This window comes from Toxorhynchites rutilus, chromosome 2, assembly GCF_029784135.1.
Source record: "Toxorhynchites rutilus septentrionalis strain SRP chromosome 2, ASM2978413v1, whole genome shotgun sequence".
Taxonomy (NCBI): Eukaryota; Metazoa; Arthropoda; class Insecta; order Diptera; family Culicidae; genus Toxorhynchites; species Toxorhynchites rutilus.
In genome coordinates, this window is record NC_073745.1 from 290,732,805 (window position 1) to 290,754,124 (window position 21,320).

Here is a 21,320-nt window from a genome sequence, read left to right on the forward strand (position 1 = left end):
GTCGCGTGGGTTATAAAGGATATTAAATTAAATTGAAAATTTTCTATTCGCCGGTTTAGAAATTATTCGTAAAGAAAAAATTCTCGATTTCACTGATTCTTGAAAAGTCACTCAATGTTGCAAAACTCCAGCTCGGGATAATTAAATACATTCACAGATGATACTCGGAGAAATTTTACTAAACAATCCGTTCAAGTGAAATTGTTTGGTTAAATTCCTGGACAACATATCATTTAACCCTTTAACGGGTACCGGTACTTACGAGAGTCGTTCAAAAAATAACTTTCAGTGCCTCAGAAAACGCGGAAAAATAAAGTTAGGACAAAAAAGGATTTTCTTAATCTACGTTTTATTTTTTTTTCTACATAATCGCCGTAACGTTCGAGGCATTTTTCACAGGGTGGCACGAGTTTTTCTATTCCGAGCGCGAAGTGCGTAGCGTCTGACTTTTTGAAGTAGGATGTAACTGCGTCACGAATTTTTTCAGTGTTATCGAATCGTTGACCGCCGAACGCCTGTTTGATGCCATGTTTTGTATATTTTAGCATGTAAACATGTCGTTGTATTGGAGTTTGCGTTGATTACATGCCTAGCTCTCACGGCCCGCTGAAGGGTTAAATCACGGTATGGTACGAAAAATTTAAAATGAAAAAAGCGAGAAAATTATAGTTATCGACATAGAAAAGCAAAAAATTATGATTGATGCTTCACATTCGTATCACGTACAAGCGTAATAAATTCAAGAGGGGTTCTGCCGAAAAAGAAGTTCCCGCCGAACGCCATATTCCCATACGTGAAATCCCATCGGAGCGCGCGGCGTTTGCGGTGACTTGTGCTGGCGGTGAAGAAAAGAACCGCGACAACGATTTGCGAAAAGCCGCTGCAACAGCTGGAGAGCAAAAACAATCAACACAGCTCCCATGGAAGGGCCAGATGGATAGAGAGGTGGAACAGAACGAGACGCACGCAACATATGTTGCTACACGCGTTTTTGCGGACGGCCGGCAGTAATAGCAGTGGGCAGCAGAGAGCGAGAGCGGGAGAATACGGAATACGTCACGTGCCTCCGTCTTTGAAACAAACAGTGTTTGCGTTGTTGGGCATAGTCGAAGAGGCTCTCTGTCGCGCAACATCGTCGCTTGTTGCGCATCTGGTAGAGGGGTCAGTGAGACTCGTTGACGCGCTCGCAGGTATTTAAACTGATAGCACGCCAAACCTATCATGCATTCATTGGTTTGCTTGCTTTTTGCAAAGTATCAGAAGAAGAATTGTTCGTAATTTTCGCTCACTCAGGATCAAAGGAGGATAAGTCCTAGCCTAGTAGTAACAAAGAAGTTCAAGAGTGTGAAGTGTCGACAAACGAGCTTAAACAGTCACAGCCCGTGGTCAGAAAGTTCCCCAACAGAGGATAACACCGAAAACCAAGTGTGTGAGACCATTAGACGCACAATTCTACTGAGTTCGCAATTTCGCAAGTGTTTCGTACGAATCTAGTGAAAGGCGACCGTGCATACTTTGCAAAAGAACATTTCGCCCGCCTCGAGTGGTAAACAAACAATCAAAACCCTAAAAACCGTGCTCATCTTTGAGTCTTGTACCCAAGAATCAAACAATAGATAGAAAAATGATTGCTGCCGCCCAGAAGAACCGCGAAATGTTCGCCATCAAGAAGTCATACAGCATCGAGGTAAGTTTGAGCTTGATGATCCGTGTCGGTTTGGCTGTGGCCCAATGTGTGGAAGATAAGTGATGTGAATTTGAGGAACAATTTAAAGTTGCCTCGAGATTAGTGAAAAATTAACTGTGAAAGATGGGATGTAAAATTTTTTTCTCACTTTTTGTTTTTTCAAAATTCTAGTAAATATTTGTAAACACCAGTTCATGAAAAAGTGCGATTCGTAAAGATTGAATATGCTGCGGTAGTTATTTTTCCTTCTACCATTTAAATCGTTTCGAGTGCTATGCTGGTGTGAAAATATTGATTTCTCAATTCAATCATTATCCATGAAAATAAGAACAGCTTTTTTTAATCGGATTAATTTCCGGCGAAATATTAATTATCTTATTTGGGTAATCACTTCAATAAAATTCATCCAATGATCGAGGGAAACTCCTCAACCCTGATGACTCGAGGAATATCTTGGTCACACAACTTCCTACTTTCCAAAGGTTGCATTAGAACCTTCTCGGTAAGCTCCGCTCACACCCCCTTTTCTATGGGCAAATGCTGCTCGATCATCTGTTCCGAGCGAAATAAAAAGCGAGAGCGCGTTACGAGAAAAACAAAGTGTGTAAAAACAAACAAAACATTTTTCTTTGTTCTCTGCTCAACACCTGTTTTTACGCCACGATCACATTTATTAATCGCAAATGACCATAAGGTCTAGAACGAACGAACGGGGACTGGCTGGGGGATAGTTGATATAATCGCGCAAAACCGCAATTGAATCCCAATATCAAACTGTGTTCCTTCACGCCGAACCGCGAGCTGCTTCGGAAAGCATCTAGATCATTAGTGTGCACCCAGCCAGCGAGCAAAAGCGATTTGATTTGTGTAATTAGTGTAGAACTGACGTCTACTTAATGTATTTGCGCTCCCTCAAAAAGGGCGCGGGCGCGCGCACACTCATCGAAATGAATAGGAAATGTCTCACGGCCATCAAGATCGCGTTCGCGAAACTGTAAGGAATAATAACATACCTGTGAGAGTATTTCAGTTGAGCGCAAAACGGCTACTTGTTCCAAGCAGCAATGTCCTGGACACAGAAAATGAGGAAAGAGGTATATTTATCGATGAGAAGGTGCAAATGATTCTCACGCCCACACACAAACCGAATGTCGTAGCGCACTTATGTTAATCGGTGTTTTCTCTCCAACCGAACAACAACTCGCTCGAAAGAGTAAATGGAAAACGGACAAACACGATTAGTTCTGATGCCATTTACCTGCTCATAAAAAATAGGATACATTACATTGTTTGAGTTTCATTTGAAACAGTTTTCAAGAATAATGGCAATCACTCAATGTTTGAACGCACTTATGCAACGTTGCTTCGGTCACGTTAATTTAGCACCGTGTGTTCCGGCCAGACCCGTCCCGTTTTCCTCCCATCGAAAGGGCGCCAGGAACAAACATAATCTCTGCCACCGTCCGTAGCCACAAAAAAAATTACAAGCTAATAGCATCAACACTTCCGAAATTGGCAGGAGCGCTTTTGTGCGAAACACGCGCAAGGCTATCTGGTGTGTGAAAAGGAGCCCACCTCCTTCCCGTACGGTGTGCAGCATGCCACCGATATAGTTATTGACATTGAATTTGAAAAAGTGATCGTCGTCGTTACTGTGTGACACAAACCATTTCGAGCCCTGCGGTCAGCAACAGTCAGTCACTGGTTTTGCCCAGTTAGAACGAATGATGCGGCGAAAAAAGGCATCGGTGATGATGACGGTATGGTGATGGAACAACATCGTCTCATACACATTTGCGTTTGCTTTGCGCTGTGCACTCGCCCGCGCCAAGTGCGGGGTATCCTTGAGGTGCACCGGCACTGGTCAAGATTACAAGATATCGTGAAAAATCCCCCCGGAGGGATGATGGTGGATCAGATTGATCTGTCTGTCCCCATCCCCGACCGACCGACCGGCCTCACCGGTGGTGATGATGACGACGATGATTAGTTACATTCCTCATTACAAGAAGAAACCGCTTTTGTTCAGCCCATTACTTCAATGCGAGGGACGCCGCGCGGCTACTACCTCAGAGTAGCTTTGTTGGATGTTGTTTTTGCTAATGTTGTGGCTCATTCCTTCATTCGTTCCGATGTCAATGTCAATAACATTGCACTGCGCTGCTACGTAGTGTGGGCTCCTATCGTCAATTGGCTGGTGGTGGAATGTGTGTTTAGCTTTTTTGCCTTTTCCGTGCGAAAAGCCCCTGAGCAAATGACTGACTGCTGGTATAGTAGTGCAGTAGTGCGTTGTTCGTGCTGCTGCCTGCCAGTTCGTGCATATTGATTGATGTGTGCTACCGGTGATCGAGACACACGGGTAACCGACCGACCTACCGTGCCGTTTGATTCATTCAACCTCATTCTGATTGATTTGGGTCACTCACACAGCACATTGGGCAGCGCAATTTGCACTTGCCGAGTTCGTTGTCTGTCGACCAGGAAGTCGCTCGATTTGGAACGGTGGCGAAATTTGCATACGCTCGGGATCCGGTGGTATTGAAGGATTCACTATTTCGTATTTAATTAGTGTATATCTAGAGCTAACAAATGGTATGTCTTACAAGTCAAGTCTGTTCAGGGGAAAATTGAACTAATTTTGACCTTATTTAGTCTGAATGAAAGAAATTCGAGCCATACCATGTATTTTCGCTACCGTTTCTGGCATCAATTGTTTTGAAGACTCAACCCATCTTTCTATTGTTTCTATTGCAACAAAACAGTGTTTGCCACAATCATTGAATGACAATACACTGATTTCACGCTGGTAGAAGTCTAGATGCTTTGCTCAGACCCAGTTATCAATCTAACTTTCGATTTCTTCATTAGATCGGAACCGCTCTCTAGAAAGGACCGACCCCATGGAACGGGACAAATAGTGATCTGCGGAAGCAGTGTCTAGGGAATATGGCGGGTGAGGTAGAACTCTTCAGTTCACTCATTCCAGACATTACTTGACACATCCATGAACATGTTGGCGTTGTCATGGTGTAAAATTAACTTGTCTATTCTCCCAATTCAAGTATTTTTTTTATCAGATCCCTGATTAAAAATATTCATTGTTCACCATCCACCAGTGATAGATACAGGAAATAGATGTCTTCAATTGTGTGTCTTGAATATTTCTCGGGGGCCTTCCACCGATTTAAAAAAAATTAGTTAATTCACAATCATTGCGATTTGATCGTTTAAACCACTTCCAACTTTGTAGTCTAAAGAGAATAGAAAAATCAGTCAATCAATAATATCGAATGTACAGTATCGAGTGACGAACACAACAAAATAAAGACAGTTCAAATCGAACGATCCGTTACATTTGGCGATTTATTTTTATCTATATAAATTACAGTCCATTTCCCTCAGACGCAATGATATGGCTTGTTGAGTCCCTCCCAAACATTTGACATGTCCCTCTTGAAATTGACGCGGATCTTGGTTCGATATCGCCTCCAATTCATTGTATCCAACCATTGAGGGCATTCATTCACGTTCTTAGTCCCTTGTATCTAAACCAGTATTCACAGATGGATTCATGATGTAGCATGGTCCCCACATGCTTCACACAACATTCAATGACATCCTGCTGTTTGAAGGAAAACAGAATAGCAAAGCTTCCCGCAAATGCATCTTTGTTGGTACAGGAAATTACATGATTACGGTTCAAAAATACAAATGTTGCTTACACATCAGAAAAATAATACGCACTTAAAATAAAATTACAACACTGGCGGTTTAACAATAAAAAGTTGAAACATTTTTAGAAATCCTTTAAACTTACTTGTACAGCCAACAGAAACAGTTGACAATTGTTGATTGATGATTCTTTCTTACCCTCGCGAGAACAATACACAAGCTGGCCATATATCGCAATTTGTTTCCCTATGTCGATGCAAACATTGCCCCGACTATTCTTAGCTATGAAGCTGTCGGTTATCTTCCTTTTCACAGTTGACACACACTGGGTCACAGGGGATTTTATAAAGAGTTTTTAATTTACAGAAAAAACACAGGAAACTTGTAATAAATAGAAAATGGGGTCCAAATCTACCCTTGTATGTCTTCTGAATCGATGTTAAACAATAGATTTGACATACCCCCGCAAAAAAATAGTCCATCGGCATCAATCGCACGATCTAGGTGATCGATTCATTTGTCCAAAACAAGAGATGAATTGCCAACCAAATTCATTGCCCAACAGGGTCCATCGTCTCGTGTGCTGTGTGGCATGTGGCATCGTCTTGTCGAAACCACATATCAACCTGGTCTCTCTTGTATCTTGATCTTGTATTTTGGGCTATAAAAAATAGAAATCATTGCTCGAAAGCGATCTCCATTGACAGAAACATTGTTCCCATCTTCATAATTGAAGAAGTATGGGCCAATGATTCCTCCGGACCACAAACCGCGCCAAGCAGTACAATTTTTGGAATGCATTGGCAGCTCTTGTATTGCTTGTGGCTGTTCATCGGATCAAATTTGGCAGTTTTACTTATTAACGTCCGATAAAAAAAAATGTGTTACGTCACTGATGACAATTTACCGATAGAGCCAACACATTTTTAACCCTTTATCCTACGTTTTTATTTCCAAAAAAAAAGAACAGATGCAAGCGTTCCGATATTATTATTTTTGGCACAATCATTTTACCACGAGTGAGACGCAATGTTGTAAGTGAAAGGATTAACAGAGCAATGATTTTTATAGTGCGTGTAGTGCAAAAATACAGAGATACTCTCCACCAGATACCATCAAAAAGCGACACAGTGCCTCCACCGAACAACACAAGTACACAACTGAGCGCGATATTTCAATCGACATCGACCATTGACACTCTGAAATTATTTTTCTCTTGAACTTTGTATTGAAATCGCTGCGCGTTATCAGCATTAGAAGAGTGTTGTCTGCCCGCTAGCTGGAGTATGTATTTGAATTGGCGAATGGTTTATTATACGCTTCAATAGGAAGAACTGTGCTACGATCTGCAACGAAACTCCTTACGTGTTCCTAAAAAGTATTAGTCGAAATTGTAAAAAAGACAAACATTGAAAATATTGAATTTCTGATTCTCCGGATGCCCAATTTGCGATTGTTGCAGTCCGTTGAAAATCTGCAATGAACGAAATATTATTAAGACGGATCACTCAGAACAAATGCCATGAACAGCATTTTCGAGGCATCAAGAGCGAATTTGATGATTAGACAATATTCTTGTTAACAGGCATCAAATCATTGCCTCATTGTGTAAAATGGCGCTTTTCAAAAAAGGCTGGACATTGTAATTAATAATAAATCCCCAAATAAAAAATTTTTTTTCGGCGGAAACCAACCAATCAAGCGACGTAACTTTCAATTGGAAACCCAATCGTATCCTGCAACGGCAGCTCTCATCCTCATACATTTATGCACGAACCAACCGGCGACCACTATGGGGATTCTTCTTGGCGAACTTCAGAGTGCCAAATCGCTAAACTTTAGCATTAAATTTCCGTTTTCGTTTCCTTTGGAGGACAAGGATCTAACCAACACGCTCCGCTCCACTCGACCGATTCGCGGAGTGCGGCGTCATCCCTCTGTCCCGCTTGATGGCACTGCCTCCGTTCAGCAGCAGTAGCAAGCTCGAGTTCATAGAGATCAATCAATCGATCGATCGCTTGCTCGATAATAAAAGTAATTATTTTCTGTGAAGGTGAATGTCGCGTTTCCGGTCGCTGCTGCTACGACGAGTGTCGTCTGGTTCCGGTTGAACGGGTGCGGCGAGGTGCTACTATCCCAAAAACGCTTCCGTGATTCTTACCTTCCATCGGCTGCTGCTCTGATCGGTATAACCACGGCTCGATCAACAACGAAACTATATCAACGACATATTCAACGAGGTTTATTAATTCAAGCCTTTGGTATCCTTTCTCTTTCCAGAACGGCTACCCATCCCGCCGCCGTTCCCTTGTTGACGACGCCCGTTTTGAGACCATCGTTGTCAAGCAGACCAAGCAAACCGTTCTTGACGAGGCCCGAGCAAAGGCCAACGGTAAGTAACGAGGGGGCTGTCTTTAGCCAGCCAAAATCCTTTCCCATTGCCGCCTCGTGCACTCTTGTAGCTTATCCATTAGAGCATGTCGTTATATATGGTTTTTGCTTTTATTTCTTATTTTTTTTATGTTCCGTGAACCCGCCGACTCGACCCTCGACTATTCCTGCTTTTGTTTGTTTGTTGTTTGTGTGTGCGCGACAATATCTCGAGCAGATTCTAGTTTGGAAAGCTCCGTTCTACAGGCCCAAGAACAGCATCCACAAGGTAATTTGAAAGTTGTCCCTCGCGATTTCGATTGATTTCTTCGTCGCCTTCGGGTACGCATTGTGTGAGCAAAACGAGTAGCAATAACCAAACACCACACCTGGCTCTGGGGGTGGCTGGCTCCGTGAAGGGAGAATTATTTCGCGGCCAAACAGAACCACCAGGAAACTCGCAACAAGTCAGGAAATTTAAAACCAGAATTTCACGCGGTTGATCGCCCTCTAAGGTCGCCGTCGCCATCGGTGTGCAGCGTTTACTTCCAATATATATGTGTGTGTGTTTGATGATTTTGTAGAGTACAAAACGTTTGTTTTTCGCTATTTTAATGTCGATATTTCTGGGCCAAAAACGCGCGTTTCATTTTCGTTGTTGCTACTTGTTTTGCTTATTCATGACTGATTTTCCGTATGAGTTGTTTCGTTCGTTTCGTTGATTTTTATTTCTAATTTATGTTTTGTTTTGTATTTTTTCATTCTTCGCTTCCGTATCGTCACCTGAGCAGAGAATGGTGATAACATTCAATTTGACCAGACTGATAGCCTGGAGGTGGCTGCAGGTAATTTTGTTATGATTTACTTTAAGTTATTGAGTTAATTTCATTGTTTTATTTATTTATTTTTTCATTTGCCTTGATTTGATCTTCATCCGTTCCATCGATGTTGCTTGGTATAATTGTTACGCCGCATAGCTGACGAACTTCCCAACAAAGCGGAAGAGAATGTATCCAACAATAATCAGGATGATGAGAAAGGTATGTTTCAGATGAGTATCTTTAACTATTTCGCCACGAAAAACTATGCTGACTTGAGTCCCCACTTGTCCAATAAATAGTCTAATGATCGATTTATGATGTTCATTTATGCGTCACAAAACTACACTCACACACAATCCTTCCGCGTTCCAGATATACTTCATTGAGTACGCTCATTTTTGAAAGCTTTTGCTATTTAAAAAAAATCACACGTATTTGGATTTAATGGGTCGAGGAAATCATCAGTCGTTCACTCCGTCCCACCAATCCATTCCATACGTACATATGTGTGTGAGAATATTTTTCTTCCTCAACCGCAAAACGCTTGCCGGTGCTCAAATCCTCTAACAATGCCATCAGTCCCCCGTAACTTATGATTTAAGTGTCAGCTTTTGCTGCCCCCTGTCCGTGGTCGTGACGGGGGTCGTGTGAGTGAATCACATTTTCTCCCCACACGTGGCGAAAATCTCCCACGATTCCACTCTTTCAGCGTGAATGGATTTTTCAAATGAATGGACTCTTATGTTGGAAAGTGTGTATTCATTCATAACCATCTCTTTTTTTTCCACAGACGCCGGCCTAACGGAGGAGGAAGTGGTTTTACAGAACGCTGCTTCCGAGTCACCGGCGGCAGAGAAAGAGATTGTCCGCGCTGCCGTGGTAGTTCGCCTCCGCGACGGCATGGGCTCTCTGGGACGTATTCTGAAGGCGGTGGAGACCTTCCACGGAACCGTCGTCCATCTGGAGTCGCGTCAATCGCGCAGCGACGGCGTAATGTTTGACGTGTTGATCAAGGTCGACATGGCCCGCTCAAATCTGCTGCAGTTGATCCGCTCGCTGCGGCAGACTTCCTCGTTCGGCAGTGTTAGCCTACTGTCGGAGAACAACGTCAACGTGAAGGCTCCATGGTTCCCGAAGCACGCCTCTGAGTTGGATAACTGCAACCACCTCATGACCAAGTACGAACCGGACTTGGACATGAACCATCCAGGATTCGCCGATCAGGTGTACCGCGCCCGCAGGAAGGAGATCGCCGAGATTGCATTCAGCTACAAGTAGTAAGTGTCGCAACCCCTGCCACAAGTCCCAAATTTCAGGAAAAACTAATTACGAATTATCATCTAACCCATTCCCCAGCGGTGACCCAATCCCACACATCGATTACACCGACGTTGAGAACAAGACCTGGTCGGCGGTGTTCGGTCGCGTCAAGGAGCTCATGCAGAAACACGCTTGCGCCGAATACATCGCCGTCTTCCAAAAACTGGAGGAGGAGAAGATCTTCGTCGAGCAACGCATCCCCCAGCTGCAAGAGATGAGCGATTTCCTTCGCAAAAACACAGGATTTACGCTGCGTCCAGCCGCTGGTCTGCTGACCGCTCGGGACTTCCTGGCTTCGCTCGCGTTCCGTATCTTCCAGAGTACCCAGTACGTGCGCCACATCAACTCACCATACCACACCCCGGAACCGTAAGTTACACTTTAGATTCTATATTTGACCCATTCCAGCGTGACGTAGCCACGTTTTGACTCACAAAAAAACTGATTTTTTTCTCATTTTCGAGTGTAAATCTCGCGATTTCCAAAAAGTAAACGATTGAAATTTTTTTTGAGGTATCATCAGTTGGAGAAGATTCCTATAGTTGAGTTCGCTTGTTACCAGGCCAATACTTTTATGACGTGGCATCTAACTTTGAATTCTGTTTCAAAACAAACAAATAAACTTTGTTCTATGATTTGTTAACAAAAGATGAACAAACAAATGAACATTGTTCTATGATTTGTTGAACATAGATACCTGTACATTCAGTTTTTCGAAAAACTCGCAAGAACCATGCAAAAATCGGCATGCATTTCGTGACGTGACAACATTATATGTGCGAAAAAACAGTTCATAAAGCGTTGTCACGTCACAAAATCAATAAAGTATATTAAATATGAATTGATTGATTTTTTTTCTATTATAGAGGCTTTAAATTACAAAGTTCATTCGCCTTTAGCCTTGAAAAAGGTCTATTAGAAGATCAACCAATAGAGGGTCCTGGGGTTGAACCCACGCGCAACCCTTGAGGCTACGGAAACCCCCACTAAATATGAATGTTTTTTTAGATTTTGAAACATTACAAACAAGGCAATTTAAATTCCTTATGGTCTGTTCATTAGAATAAGCTATAAAAATTGAATGTACCTGTTACCTGTAGTACACAGCATGCCGTTATTTGGAAAAGTATTTTGTATTTTTGCACCACTTCATTTTTGCATCTGTACCGGGTTGCTTCAAAACTTCGAAAACGACTGGGATGCAAGGATTAAAGCCCTTATCCCTCTTTACCAATTGAACGAAGTGGTATTACAATCGCTTCATTCGAAAGATAAAAGATATATTAGTGATATTTGTGACTTATTGAGCCAAAAACTTTTTTCCTCGGCTCAAAAACTGCTTTGAAAAAAGCCATATAAATATTGTGCTTGCGTTGGTTGCTATTTTACTATCGTGTTGAATGGACGGGCAAAATTTCCGCGACTCAGAATGCATTATCAGAAAATGCGCAAAGTATGTATAGTGCAAAGCTTACACTGACGAGCAGAAGCGTAATAGGAGAGAAATTTTGTATAGGACGTACCGCGGTTGGTTTCATTCTATTATGTGGAAATTGGTTGTGTATGAATCAATAACACACACGAATTGTTGATTATATACCCTATCGAATAGGTAATACTGGTTGTGGAACAAATATTTAATAACCTGGAGCCACTATTTGGAAAACTGAATTAAACACTCGGCATTGAGAAAGGCCATTTGAAAAGCTTCGATGCCGCTGCCATTTGGTGATAAATCGTGAATTGAACATATTGGTGACTTTTTCTATCGATCGATCGATTAGTTTTCGTGAATTCGAGCATTGCTTCTGGTTTGAAAGTGGCATTAAAATACAGCACATTTCAAGCAGAAGGTATTTTTCACTACTTGGCTATTTGAAAAGATCAGTATTTCAGTGTCGCTCTAGACAGCGAGCAATACACATGTTCAAGTTAGTTATGAGAATTAATTTGAAAATCAAATTTGGGTATTATCGCGAAACGTTCACTCTCAGTATAATCATTCATTCATGGGACTTTGTAAGTGCCACCAAAAATTTGCACTGATGAATTTCATTCTTGAGTTTCATAGTGTTCGTTTCTTGCCGACTATAATTTCGTGGTTTCGTCATTAATAATACTGTCGTGTCTTAGACATCATCCTTCTTTATTGGTTTTTGCGGCCTGCGACACCATGATTGGCACGTGCTTGTGACTCCTACACCCAAATTTGATTTTTAGCTCATGTTTTGTCATCCCGATTTATTACATGAAATGAGCTTAAAGATAACAAAAAATGTCAGGACTCTCAAATACTGGTAAGCACTTGTATAATATATATGGTACGACTATATAAGATTAATACGAACGAGCGAAACAAGAGACACGAGATTGATATAGATCTTCTTTATGCTGTAAAGTGTTTTCTAGGAGTAAAATTGGAAACCACTTTCCAACTTCAATTTGTAATGAGATGTAATATCATTACACTTCTGCGTAACAGCAGCATTAGCTATGTGGATAGCGTGATCGTGTAAAACAGTCTTGAATTCCAGCCGGCCTTGGTTCGATCCCCGTTAATGTCGTTCGGACTTTTTTTGGTGCCATCACAAAAAAATTAAAACAGAAAAAAGAAAGATGTTTGCTTCCATACATACAAACATTTTAAAGCGTTGGGGGACAGATGACATTATTTGCTCATTTGACGCTACAAGGCATGAAAAGACATGGTTTCTGCCGAAAATGAAATGCTTTCTAGCAACGCTAGTTTGGGTGTATAAAAAAGGTTTAGTACCGCTGTCCGAAACTGACTCCCAGTTCTTGCTTCGTAAATATCTAGCTGCTATCAGCGGCTCGCACACGCCTGGCTCATCGGGCGGCGCTCACTACCGCGGGGCACGAAATTGAAATCCTAAAATCCTATCTGTTCACTGTAAAACTTTTTTTTTTGTCACTGGAATGGATCGTATACTTTTCGTGACGTGCCAACAACTTTGTTAGACAGTTGAGATAACGAAAACTTAACATATTTTAAATATAAATATGTAGTTTTTCAAACGCGTCCTTCTGAAAGGTTGGATCATAAAAATTATTTTCGTTCGAAAAATTCATATTATAACTAGTGTTTATTCACACAACCTTATAATTTTTTTCCTAAAACTTGATCTAAAATTGTTCTTTGGCGCATAACTTCATGGAATGGGTCATTTACAGTTTATTTTCCCAACTCCCAGAGGCGACAAAAGAAAAATGCGAGCGAAGAAAAATTCTTTTAATCCTGTCGTGATCGCGCTACCCACTATGTGTGTGAGTAGGTGCGACAGCGGAGGGGTCACAATTTATGACATTATTGTGGCGTGCGGTTGACGTCATGACGATGATGATGCCCCCCGGAGAAAAGCTAATGTATGTAATGCGAGGGGATTTCAAGAACTTCTACCACGTTTCCGGCTGGAGGAGAAGGAAAGAAAGCGCGTTATGATTGCTTGAGTGTTTCCATTCACCAGTTTCCAGTTCTTCACCAGTTGCGCATTTTTTCTGTGCCTTTTATGTCAGCAAAAACTGCTGGTTGGTGGACACGAAGGGGGGTAGGGCGTTTGAGCGATGGCCCGTAGTGAAAGCGAATGTGTTGCCGAAACTCATTACACTGTGGTAAATGCTTCAACTATTCCTTTGCCTATGGCCAAATGCTCAGTTCCTAGTCTAGCACTAACAAGAAAGCAAATCGAGAGAATAATATAATAGAACAATTTGAACGGAAACCATCACTCCCCTTGCGCTTGCAAGCGTAGTGCGATGACTTCTTTCCTAGTCTCCCTTTGATGTGTCCCCAGCCTTCAAACCAGCTTCCGCTCCTACACGCCTCTCCTTGGCTGGCGGAAATGATTTCCCTCCGGAGCAAAAGTTCCCAGTACTGAATGAAGCAGCACTTTCCTCCTTCCTTTCGAAGCAGTGAGAGAAAGCCGACAGCAACAAGTGGCGGGCTGTAAAAGTCACACTGGTATGAATAATTGCCCTCCTCCCCCTCAACACGGTGGTGTGACATGACGAAGCGCCAGACTCCGTCGAGCGCTGAGAATTTTTCAAGGGTGGTTGTCGTTCGAGAAAGGAATGGATACAAACTCAATTATAGTCGGGAGCGCTTACCATTTTCATGACAGCTATTATTATTCGCACTTTACGCCTAGCTAGCTAGCTAGCGAAACGAGAATGTGAGTTTAGAGGACAAAAATCGATGCATTTCTCAATAATTTGATACATCGGTGGGAGGTTCGATGTTCGACAATAGATCGCTATGTCAACCAATGGCTGGCTGCCATGGGGAAAAAAGATGATCCTTTTTGCTCTCGCTCTCTGTCCTCTATCAATCGCTGCCACTTCCCTGGAGGAATAAAATCAGAAGCAATAAAAATTAAATGTTCACTTATCTCTCCCTCTTTTTGTCTCTTGCAGCGATTGCATCCACGAGCTTCTAGGCCACATGCCCCTGCTAGCCGACCCAAGCTTCGCTCAATTCTCGCAGGAAATTGGATTAGCCTCGCTGGGAGCATCGGATGACGAAATTGAAAAACTATCTACGGTAAGTTTCTATCAGATTTTCCACGTTCATTCTCGACCACCATAATAAGCCAAGACGATTCACAAAAGAAGAGTGTGTGCCACTAGGTTAATCATACATTTAAGTCAGGGTGGTTCATTTATGGCGCATGCGATGTAATTATTTTATGCTCACTGAATAACAAATGAGATGTAAAGATTAGCCACATGCGCAACAGCAGCACCCTTTATATCGCGTCATCCAGCCGACTGAACCACGCCGTTGGACATTAATTCCAATTAAACGAAGAGAAAACGTTTGTTGTGCTCTTTCTACGACCCTAGTCTTGTTCTCTCAATTAATTTATTACATTTCCCATTGTCCTCTCAGGTCTACTGGTTCACCGTAGAGTTCGGCCTGTGCAAGGAAAACAACGAAATCAAGGCCTACGGTGCCGGTCTGCTGTCCGCTTACGGCGAGCTGCTGCATGCCATCAGCGACAAGCCCGAGCACCGCCCGTTCGAACCGGCCAGCACCGCCGTCCAGCCCTACCAGGACCAAGAGTACCAGCCGATCTACTATGTTGCCGAAAGCTTCGAGGATGCCAAGGAGAAGTTCAGGCGCTGGGTCTCGACCATGTCCCGCCCGTTCGAGGTGCGCTTCAACCCGCACACCGAACGCGTCGAGGTGCTCGACTCGGTCGACAAGCTGGAAACCCTCGTGTCACAGCTCAACACCGAAATCCTGCATCTGACAAACGCCATCGCCAAGCTACGACAGCCTTTCTGCTAAAGAAGGGGGGAGAACAAATTCGAATTCGTCCGTTGTGTTGTGTGTTGTTCGCGCCCCCGAGTACCCGCTAGCGTTCCGAAACATGCTACGTTCATGTGATCGAGAAAAGTTAGAAAACTCTTGCGCTCGAGCGCGTCCGCCACCCACCACCCGCACCCGAAGGAGAATACTTTCATCATTATTATTTTTTTACTTAATACAACGTAAACTAACGCGACCAAACAGCCAAAAACTGCAACAGGACAAAACAGTATTCAGCTATACTCTAACCTCTTCAAACACACACACGCACCTCCTAGGACGCTAGGAACACACATATGCACAGTTTCCGCTCTGCCATCGCAGCAGAGCACTGCTTTCGTTCATATTATCCGGAGAATATGAACGTATCTACGAAGCGTGACCAACCCTAGCCCAACTCCCCCTCACCCCCAAACACCATGCTTGCTGGTGGCGGGGGAGAGGCTGGGGCGTCGAAACACTTTCAGGCCTAACTTTTGGAATTCGAACAAAATTTCGCGTTCTGAGTGTTAACCGAAACCCGGCGAAACAGCGAAATTTGGACCAAGGTTCCAAGAGGTACTGTCCTCTCCAAAATGCGGCCCTTGCCCTGTAAACTATTCCCCTTATTGTACATCATGTATTGAAGAGTAGGAGTAATGTTTAATATCTATTTTTTTATTTAAAGATCGTAATTTAAGTATTAATTACTATTTAAATTAGCGTAATCTTAAATTATTTCATTTTAAACTTTTGTTTTGAGCTAGAAAAGTGTTGCAGTTTGTTCTCTCGCACCTTAGAGTGTGCAACACTAGAGGCGGTGGTGAAAGGGGAGAGCGAAAACGTCAGGGAAAAGTTACCACTGTGCCAGAATTCTTGACTAGGGGGAAGGATACATCTCTCCATTATACTGCCCGGGATACATCCCACCGCAGCACCACCGGGGAAGAAGCCCTCTTGAAGCCTGATCACGGAAGAGTGACTGCTTTTGTGACACGAAACACAATTCAAGGCCCGGGAGGGAGAGTTCCCTTGCAGTCGGCTTCCCTGCCAAAAAGCGGTCCGGCCTGTGTCCGTGTGACTCTTCGCTTTCGCGCCCTCTCTCTCTCCCCAAACCGCCGATTGCACTTATTAGCAGTATTAGCAGAACCCCGTGTGCTAAGAAAGATATAAACGAACAGAGCCAGCCTGCAACGAAGATGAACACACCTCGACTGTCTGATTTTTTTTTTCGTATTATCAAAGGTTTATGTTTTTATTTTATGTGCAAAGAAAACATATATTTACAACAAATTGGAATTCGACCAAATGTGATGGAAACACATAGGACAAAAAAGCAGATTAGGGAATGGCACTACAAAATTTCGATGTTAAATCTAAACTACCAAAATATCAGGAAAACATACGTATGTATATGCATAGTAGGTGTTAAACAACCTAAACAACACATAAACCATATAAAGAAAATAAAACTATAGTAGAAGTAACAGAAGAACATAAGTGTCTGCGATATTGTAGAAGATTAGAAGATGAGCCCCCCTATGTTATCATGACGATTGTGTAGCAAGCAAGCAAAGTGGATGATTCGTAAATGTGAATCAGATAAATAATCAGTAGCGAAAAGAATGATTTGTTTTTTTCTTCTTTTTTTGTGAATTAATATTTTCCTCCCCAAATTTTCTCCTTTTTAACGCTCCTTTCGTGAGAACTGTATCGACCGGAAAGTATTAAACTTCTCGTTTAGATCTCGATTTTTTTTTTCTTGTAAATTATTCTAACTTTTTTAGGGAAATCGTTTAGATTATCTTACGAATGCTCAAAACAAATCAAAATTAATGTTCACTCAAAGTATACTTAACTTACAAACAGGAGATTGTAAATGTGAAAGGGATATTTATGCGGATTGTTGATCAAATGTATGAATGATATTTGGAAGAATACACATATGAAAAATGCAACGTTGTTTTGAAACTTGATTTTTTCACAAAAACTCATTGTTGGTAGAATTAGAATTGTTGAATTTCTCACCCTTTCAATAGCTAAAAGCAATTAGTCGGAATAGATTGACTGGCTGTTTTTCGAAAGCGTCACTCACAATTCTCTCTTCGGACACCAACCAACCTCCGCCGCCAGGGCACAGGGCTTCAATCGCGTTGCAGTCGGAAAATTCTACGATTTCGATATCACTATCGATGCCACTCGTGGCTGCATAACTGCACAGATATTCTGTTCCTGCTTTGAGTAACGTAAAATTGCAGACCAAATTACATTCCCCTTTAATCCGCGCGGCGAATGAGGTGAGATGGCTCAAGTCACTGCATTTCCGTAGGCGAATGGCGTGACTATAATTTGTCACTAGGTGAGATTTGAATTCGTGTCCTCATATGTTATCGACTCGGATGTCAAAAAGAAGCTGAAAAGTTAGGTAGCTCCACAATGAAGCAAGAAACTTTGCTATCTCACGTCACTCACCGCGTGGAATAAGTGGGATTGTTATTTTTTGTACATGCAAACTGAATGAAATCCAATGGAATAAACGTTATAATTGCAAAATAGAATAAACTTTCCTTTTCTGAACTCGTTATGTTATTTCCTGGCGAAAACATGCTTGAAATATTGAATCAATTAATATGGTAATTTTGCCCCGTAGTGCTCTCGATCGACGGAAATGGAACACATTTTTAGAAGTCCAAATTTTCCACATAAATATTTTTCAAAGCATATTCATACAATGTGCATCGATCAATAAGGTTTCAAATCGTGAGGTTTTAACATGTAGCATAATTTATTAAGGTTCCTACATGGTTTAGGACGTTTCGTTCTTATGGGGGCAATATGGTCCCTATCTACCGTACATATTTTGCTACAAAAACTAGTTTTCATGACAAAACATAACAGGAAAATATAAGAGAATATAAGAGAGAATGTACCGTACATTTAGTAGAAGTGTATTTTCAAATACTCTTTGGGATCGACAATCAGCAGCTGGTCCGAGTCTGACAGAAAACTGGTCCGGAATCGACGGAAGCGTTATGTTCTATCTCTCCCAAACCCATTTTCATTATTCTACCCGTCCGAAGGAAATAATTCAGAATACAGTAGAATCTCGATTATCCGCGTAATAGTCCGGCAAAGTCACCCCGCATAACAAAAATCGCGGAAAACGCAATAAAGGACTAAAAAGGGTTCAAACACGAAAAAAGATTAAAAAAGTGTTCTGTCAATTTAGAAATCTTTAAACTATCCATCTAAAAAGCATGAGCCTGTCACTCACTACCAAATTTCAGGAAGCCCAATATATTTACTGTAGAACTCGCTTTCGTGGATTCTACTGTATATATATTTCCAAGATTTCAAAGAGTGAGACACAGTCTTCCATGTTTCACAAAAAACACTGCGTCCGGAATAAACATGTCCACGCTGCTGTTCACAGTTTTGTGTTTGAGTACAAACATGATTTTTTCGTACCTATGTTAGAAAATGTGACATGTTTGTATTCGTGGTATGTTTGGACATATGATGTTTAATCCCAATGTTTCACATGATGTTTGAACATGGTGTACAGTTTCTCTTGCATTTTCACCCCAAGCACCGGCAGTGCGTAGAGTAGAATAAGCGAATCGGACACCACACCACCACCATTCAACGCGTGGTGTGTTGGTATGTTGACATGGAAAAAAATGCTTTCCTATCATGACAATGGTTGATTCGTTTAAAGTATTGGGCAAATAAAATAAACCTCTTTATCTGTTCTGAACAAAATAAACGTCGATTGATATCAGAGTTTTTTACAATTAATATCATTATTTAGTGCAAGCATTTATATTCATGTAACATTCGCTATTATTAGCTATTTGAACAAGTACTAAAATTGAATTATTCAGCAGTGACATGTTAGGCGTGACGCTAACCACTCGACCACGGGAGCAACAATTTTGGCTGGATCTTTGAATACAAATGGCCAACACTGCTTGTTCGCGACGATCGCGACCCGAGCTATAAAACGAGCGGATAAGAGGAGAAGAAAGGATGATGCAATCGCATGCACACATAGCATATGTAGTGCAGTGTAAGTGTAGCTTTTAGTTTTTTCCTTCATTCAGTTTGTGATAACATCGAGAAATTAATGGTGTGTTTTAGCCGCTGAAATTTCTCTGCTGGTTCTGCTTTGTGCCGCTGAAGGTTGCATCTAAAACTAATTTTTGGGTATTTATTTTTTTGGTCATCATTTGTACGACGTCGCCCGCTATGCAGTCGGCTCCCCAGACTTTAATTGCCAATATGCACGCAAAAAAAAATAGAAAGCTTCTTTCTATTCAGAGAATGTTTTCTTTGAACGAAACCAAGGATTATTTAATCAGACTTGCAAAATGTGCATGAACGATCTATAAACGTTTACTTAGTCGCGGCAATACATACACACACTCTTTACAGATACACGGGCCGAAGGTTGTGCAGTCCACTGATGATTCAACAAGAGCCAAAGGTTGTACCGCTCATGACAACTCTACACGAGCTGATGATTGCGCCGGCTAGTGATCATTCTATCCTGGATTCCTCGAGTCGAAAAAGACGCACCACGCTAGATATGGGATGCAGACTAGGGGGTCGTTGCTGATTAACGGTCAGCTGCATCCCAATAGGAAGTATCACATGTCGGGCACACGTACAGAGCACTGAAGACTGCAACATTCCAATTATGAGAACACTTGTAATACTAACCTCGAGCCAACCGCGAGTAATCAGTTACATATTACTAACATAGTTGTAAGCAAACATTGTCAAAATATTGAACTCCCGGCCCCGTTAGGCTGACGCCATATGAGCCTTAATAAAAATATATATTTTGGTGCATGAACTTATAGCCTCTTAGTTCGTGCAATTTTTGAAATGCAAACTAAATTTCAAGTTCGTTTCTGTGAAAAAGTATTCTACGAAGAAATGTTTTGGGATGAATAATTTCTTTCCGTGTATGAAAAGAAACGAAACGAAAGCAATGAATACTGCGACATCGGGTGATATGTTTGTACATGATGTTCTTGAATTATAAACATCGTGTTTGTTTTCACATGTCTATGTTTGTGTATCATTGTTCGTGTTGGGGATAGACACTCAACACTAGCGAGAATCATGTTCGAATTCAAACAAAAACATGGAATTTTCACATCGCGTGGACATGTGTAAGTGTTTTTCGGAAGACTGGTGAGACATATGGAAATATTTTGTCGTAGTTGTAAAAATCCAAAAATTCTATGGCATCCCTGCTTCTCATATAATTCGAAGAACACTGTTAGTTGCAGCAATCTGGGAGCATCCGTGATTTCTCTTAAACCATGAATATTACGCCCACATCGCCCCTTATTATCTGACTCATCCATACCGGTTTGCGTCTAGGATTGTCGTAGTAAATAATATCGGATTTAAATTGTCGTGGTAAATTACCTTTTCGTCCAACGCCATAGCCAGTTGCCAGAAGTATGCCATATTTTTTATATTTCACAAATTACTCACAACCTGGATGATGCAATAAGAATCAGATTGGTTGCAAAAAAAAATCCAATGATCAGGAGGGGAAAAGTTTTAATTATCTTATTATAATCCACTATCTAGAGAAAGTATTGTTATTAACTCAAAAATAATTGATAAAAATGAACGAGCTACATTTTTTTTTCATTTAATTCCTAGCGTCTGAAATCATACGGGTTCAAATGACATTTTAGCAGATACTGAAATTTCAGTATTATTGACTTCTAAATTTCTGTAAAGTTAAATATAATTCAATTTTTCTTCTCGCCAAATATTATGTTTTATTATTCTGAACACTAGACTTATATTATTTGAAATTTTACTTGCATTAAAACAACTCAAAAATACGAATAACAGTAATTTACAACATTTATTTCAATTCTGGTTCGGTCTATCTTTTTGACAACAAAAATAAACTTTATTGACTCCGCACCACCTAACTCACATCGAAACAGAGAAAAATTATCTTACACAACGAATGTATACAAACGATGTCCGTTTAGAGGATCATATTCCAATTACTATCCAATTATTTGTGTCGAATTACAGTTCTGTTAAATTAGAGGCGAATCCCTGTCTAGCAATTCTAGTGCGAAGAATTGAATAACCTAAAGAG

The 21,320-nt window shown here is 41.4% G+C and overlaps 1 protein-coding gene across 4 annotated transcripts in view; it reads left to right on the plus strand.

Moving 5' to 3' along the window:
* Window positions 1–16,221, plus strand: part of LOC129767695 (tyrosine 3-monooxygenase) — a 77,838-nt gene extending 61,617 nt beyond the window's left edge. The window contains exons 1-9 of one of the 4 annotated variants that reach the window (XM_055768849.1): window positions 1,226–1,687; window positions 7,640–7,751; window positions 7,968–8,018; window positions 8,521–8,574; window positions 8,707–8,769; window positions 9,341–9,827; window positions 9,907–10,239; window positions 14,302–14,428; window positions 14,777–16,221. In XM_055768849.1, coding sequence (XP_055624824.1) covers window positions 1,625–1,687; window positions 7,640–7,751; window positions 7,968–8,018; window positions 8,521–8,574; window positions 8,707–8,769; window positions 9,341–9,827; window positions 9,907–10,239; window positions 14,302–14,428; window positions 14,777–15,178 — 1,692 coding nt within the window. In that variant the 5' untranslated portion in view covers window positions 1,226–1,624 and the 3' untranslated portion in view covers window positions 15,179–16,221. Of the gene's footprint in view, window positions 1–1,224; window positions 1,688–7,639; window positions 7,752–7,967; window positions 8,019–8,520; window positions 8,575–8,706; window positions 8,770–9,340; window positions 9,828–9,906; window positions 10,240–14,301; window positions 14,429–14,776 lie in introns of those variants that run through there. The other 3 variants (XM_055768848.1, XM_055768851.1, XM_055768850.1) reach the window with 3 other exon arrangements.
* The last annotated feature ends 5,099 nt before the right edge of the window (window positions 16,222–21,320 follow it).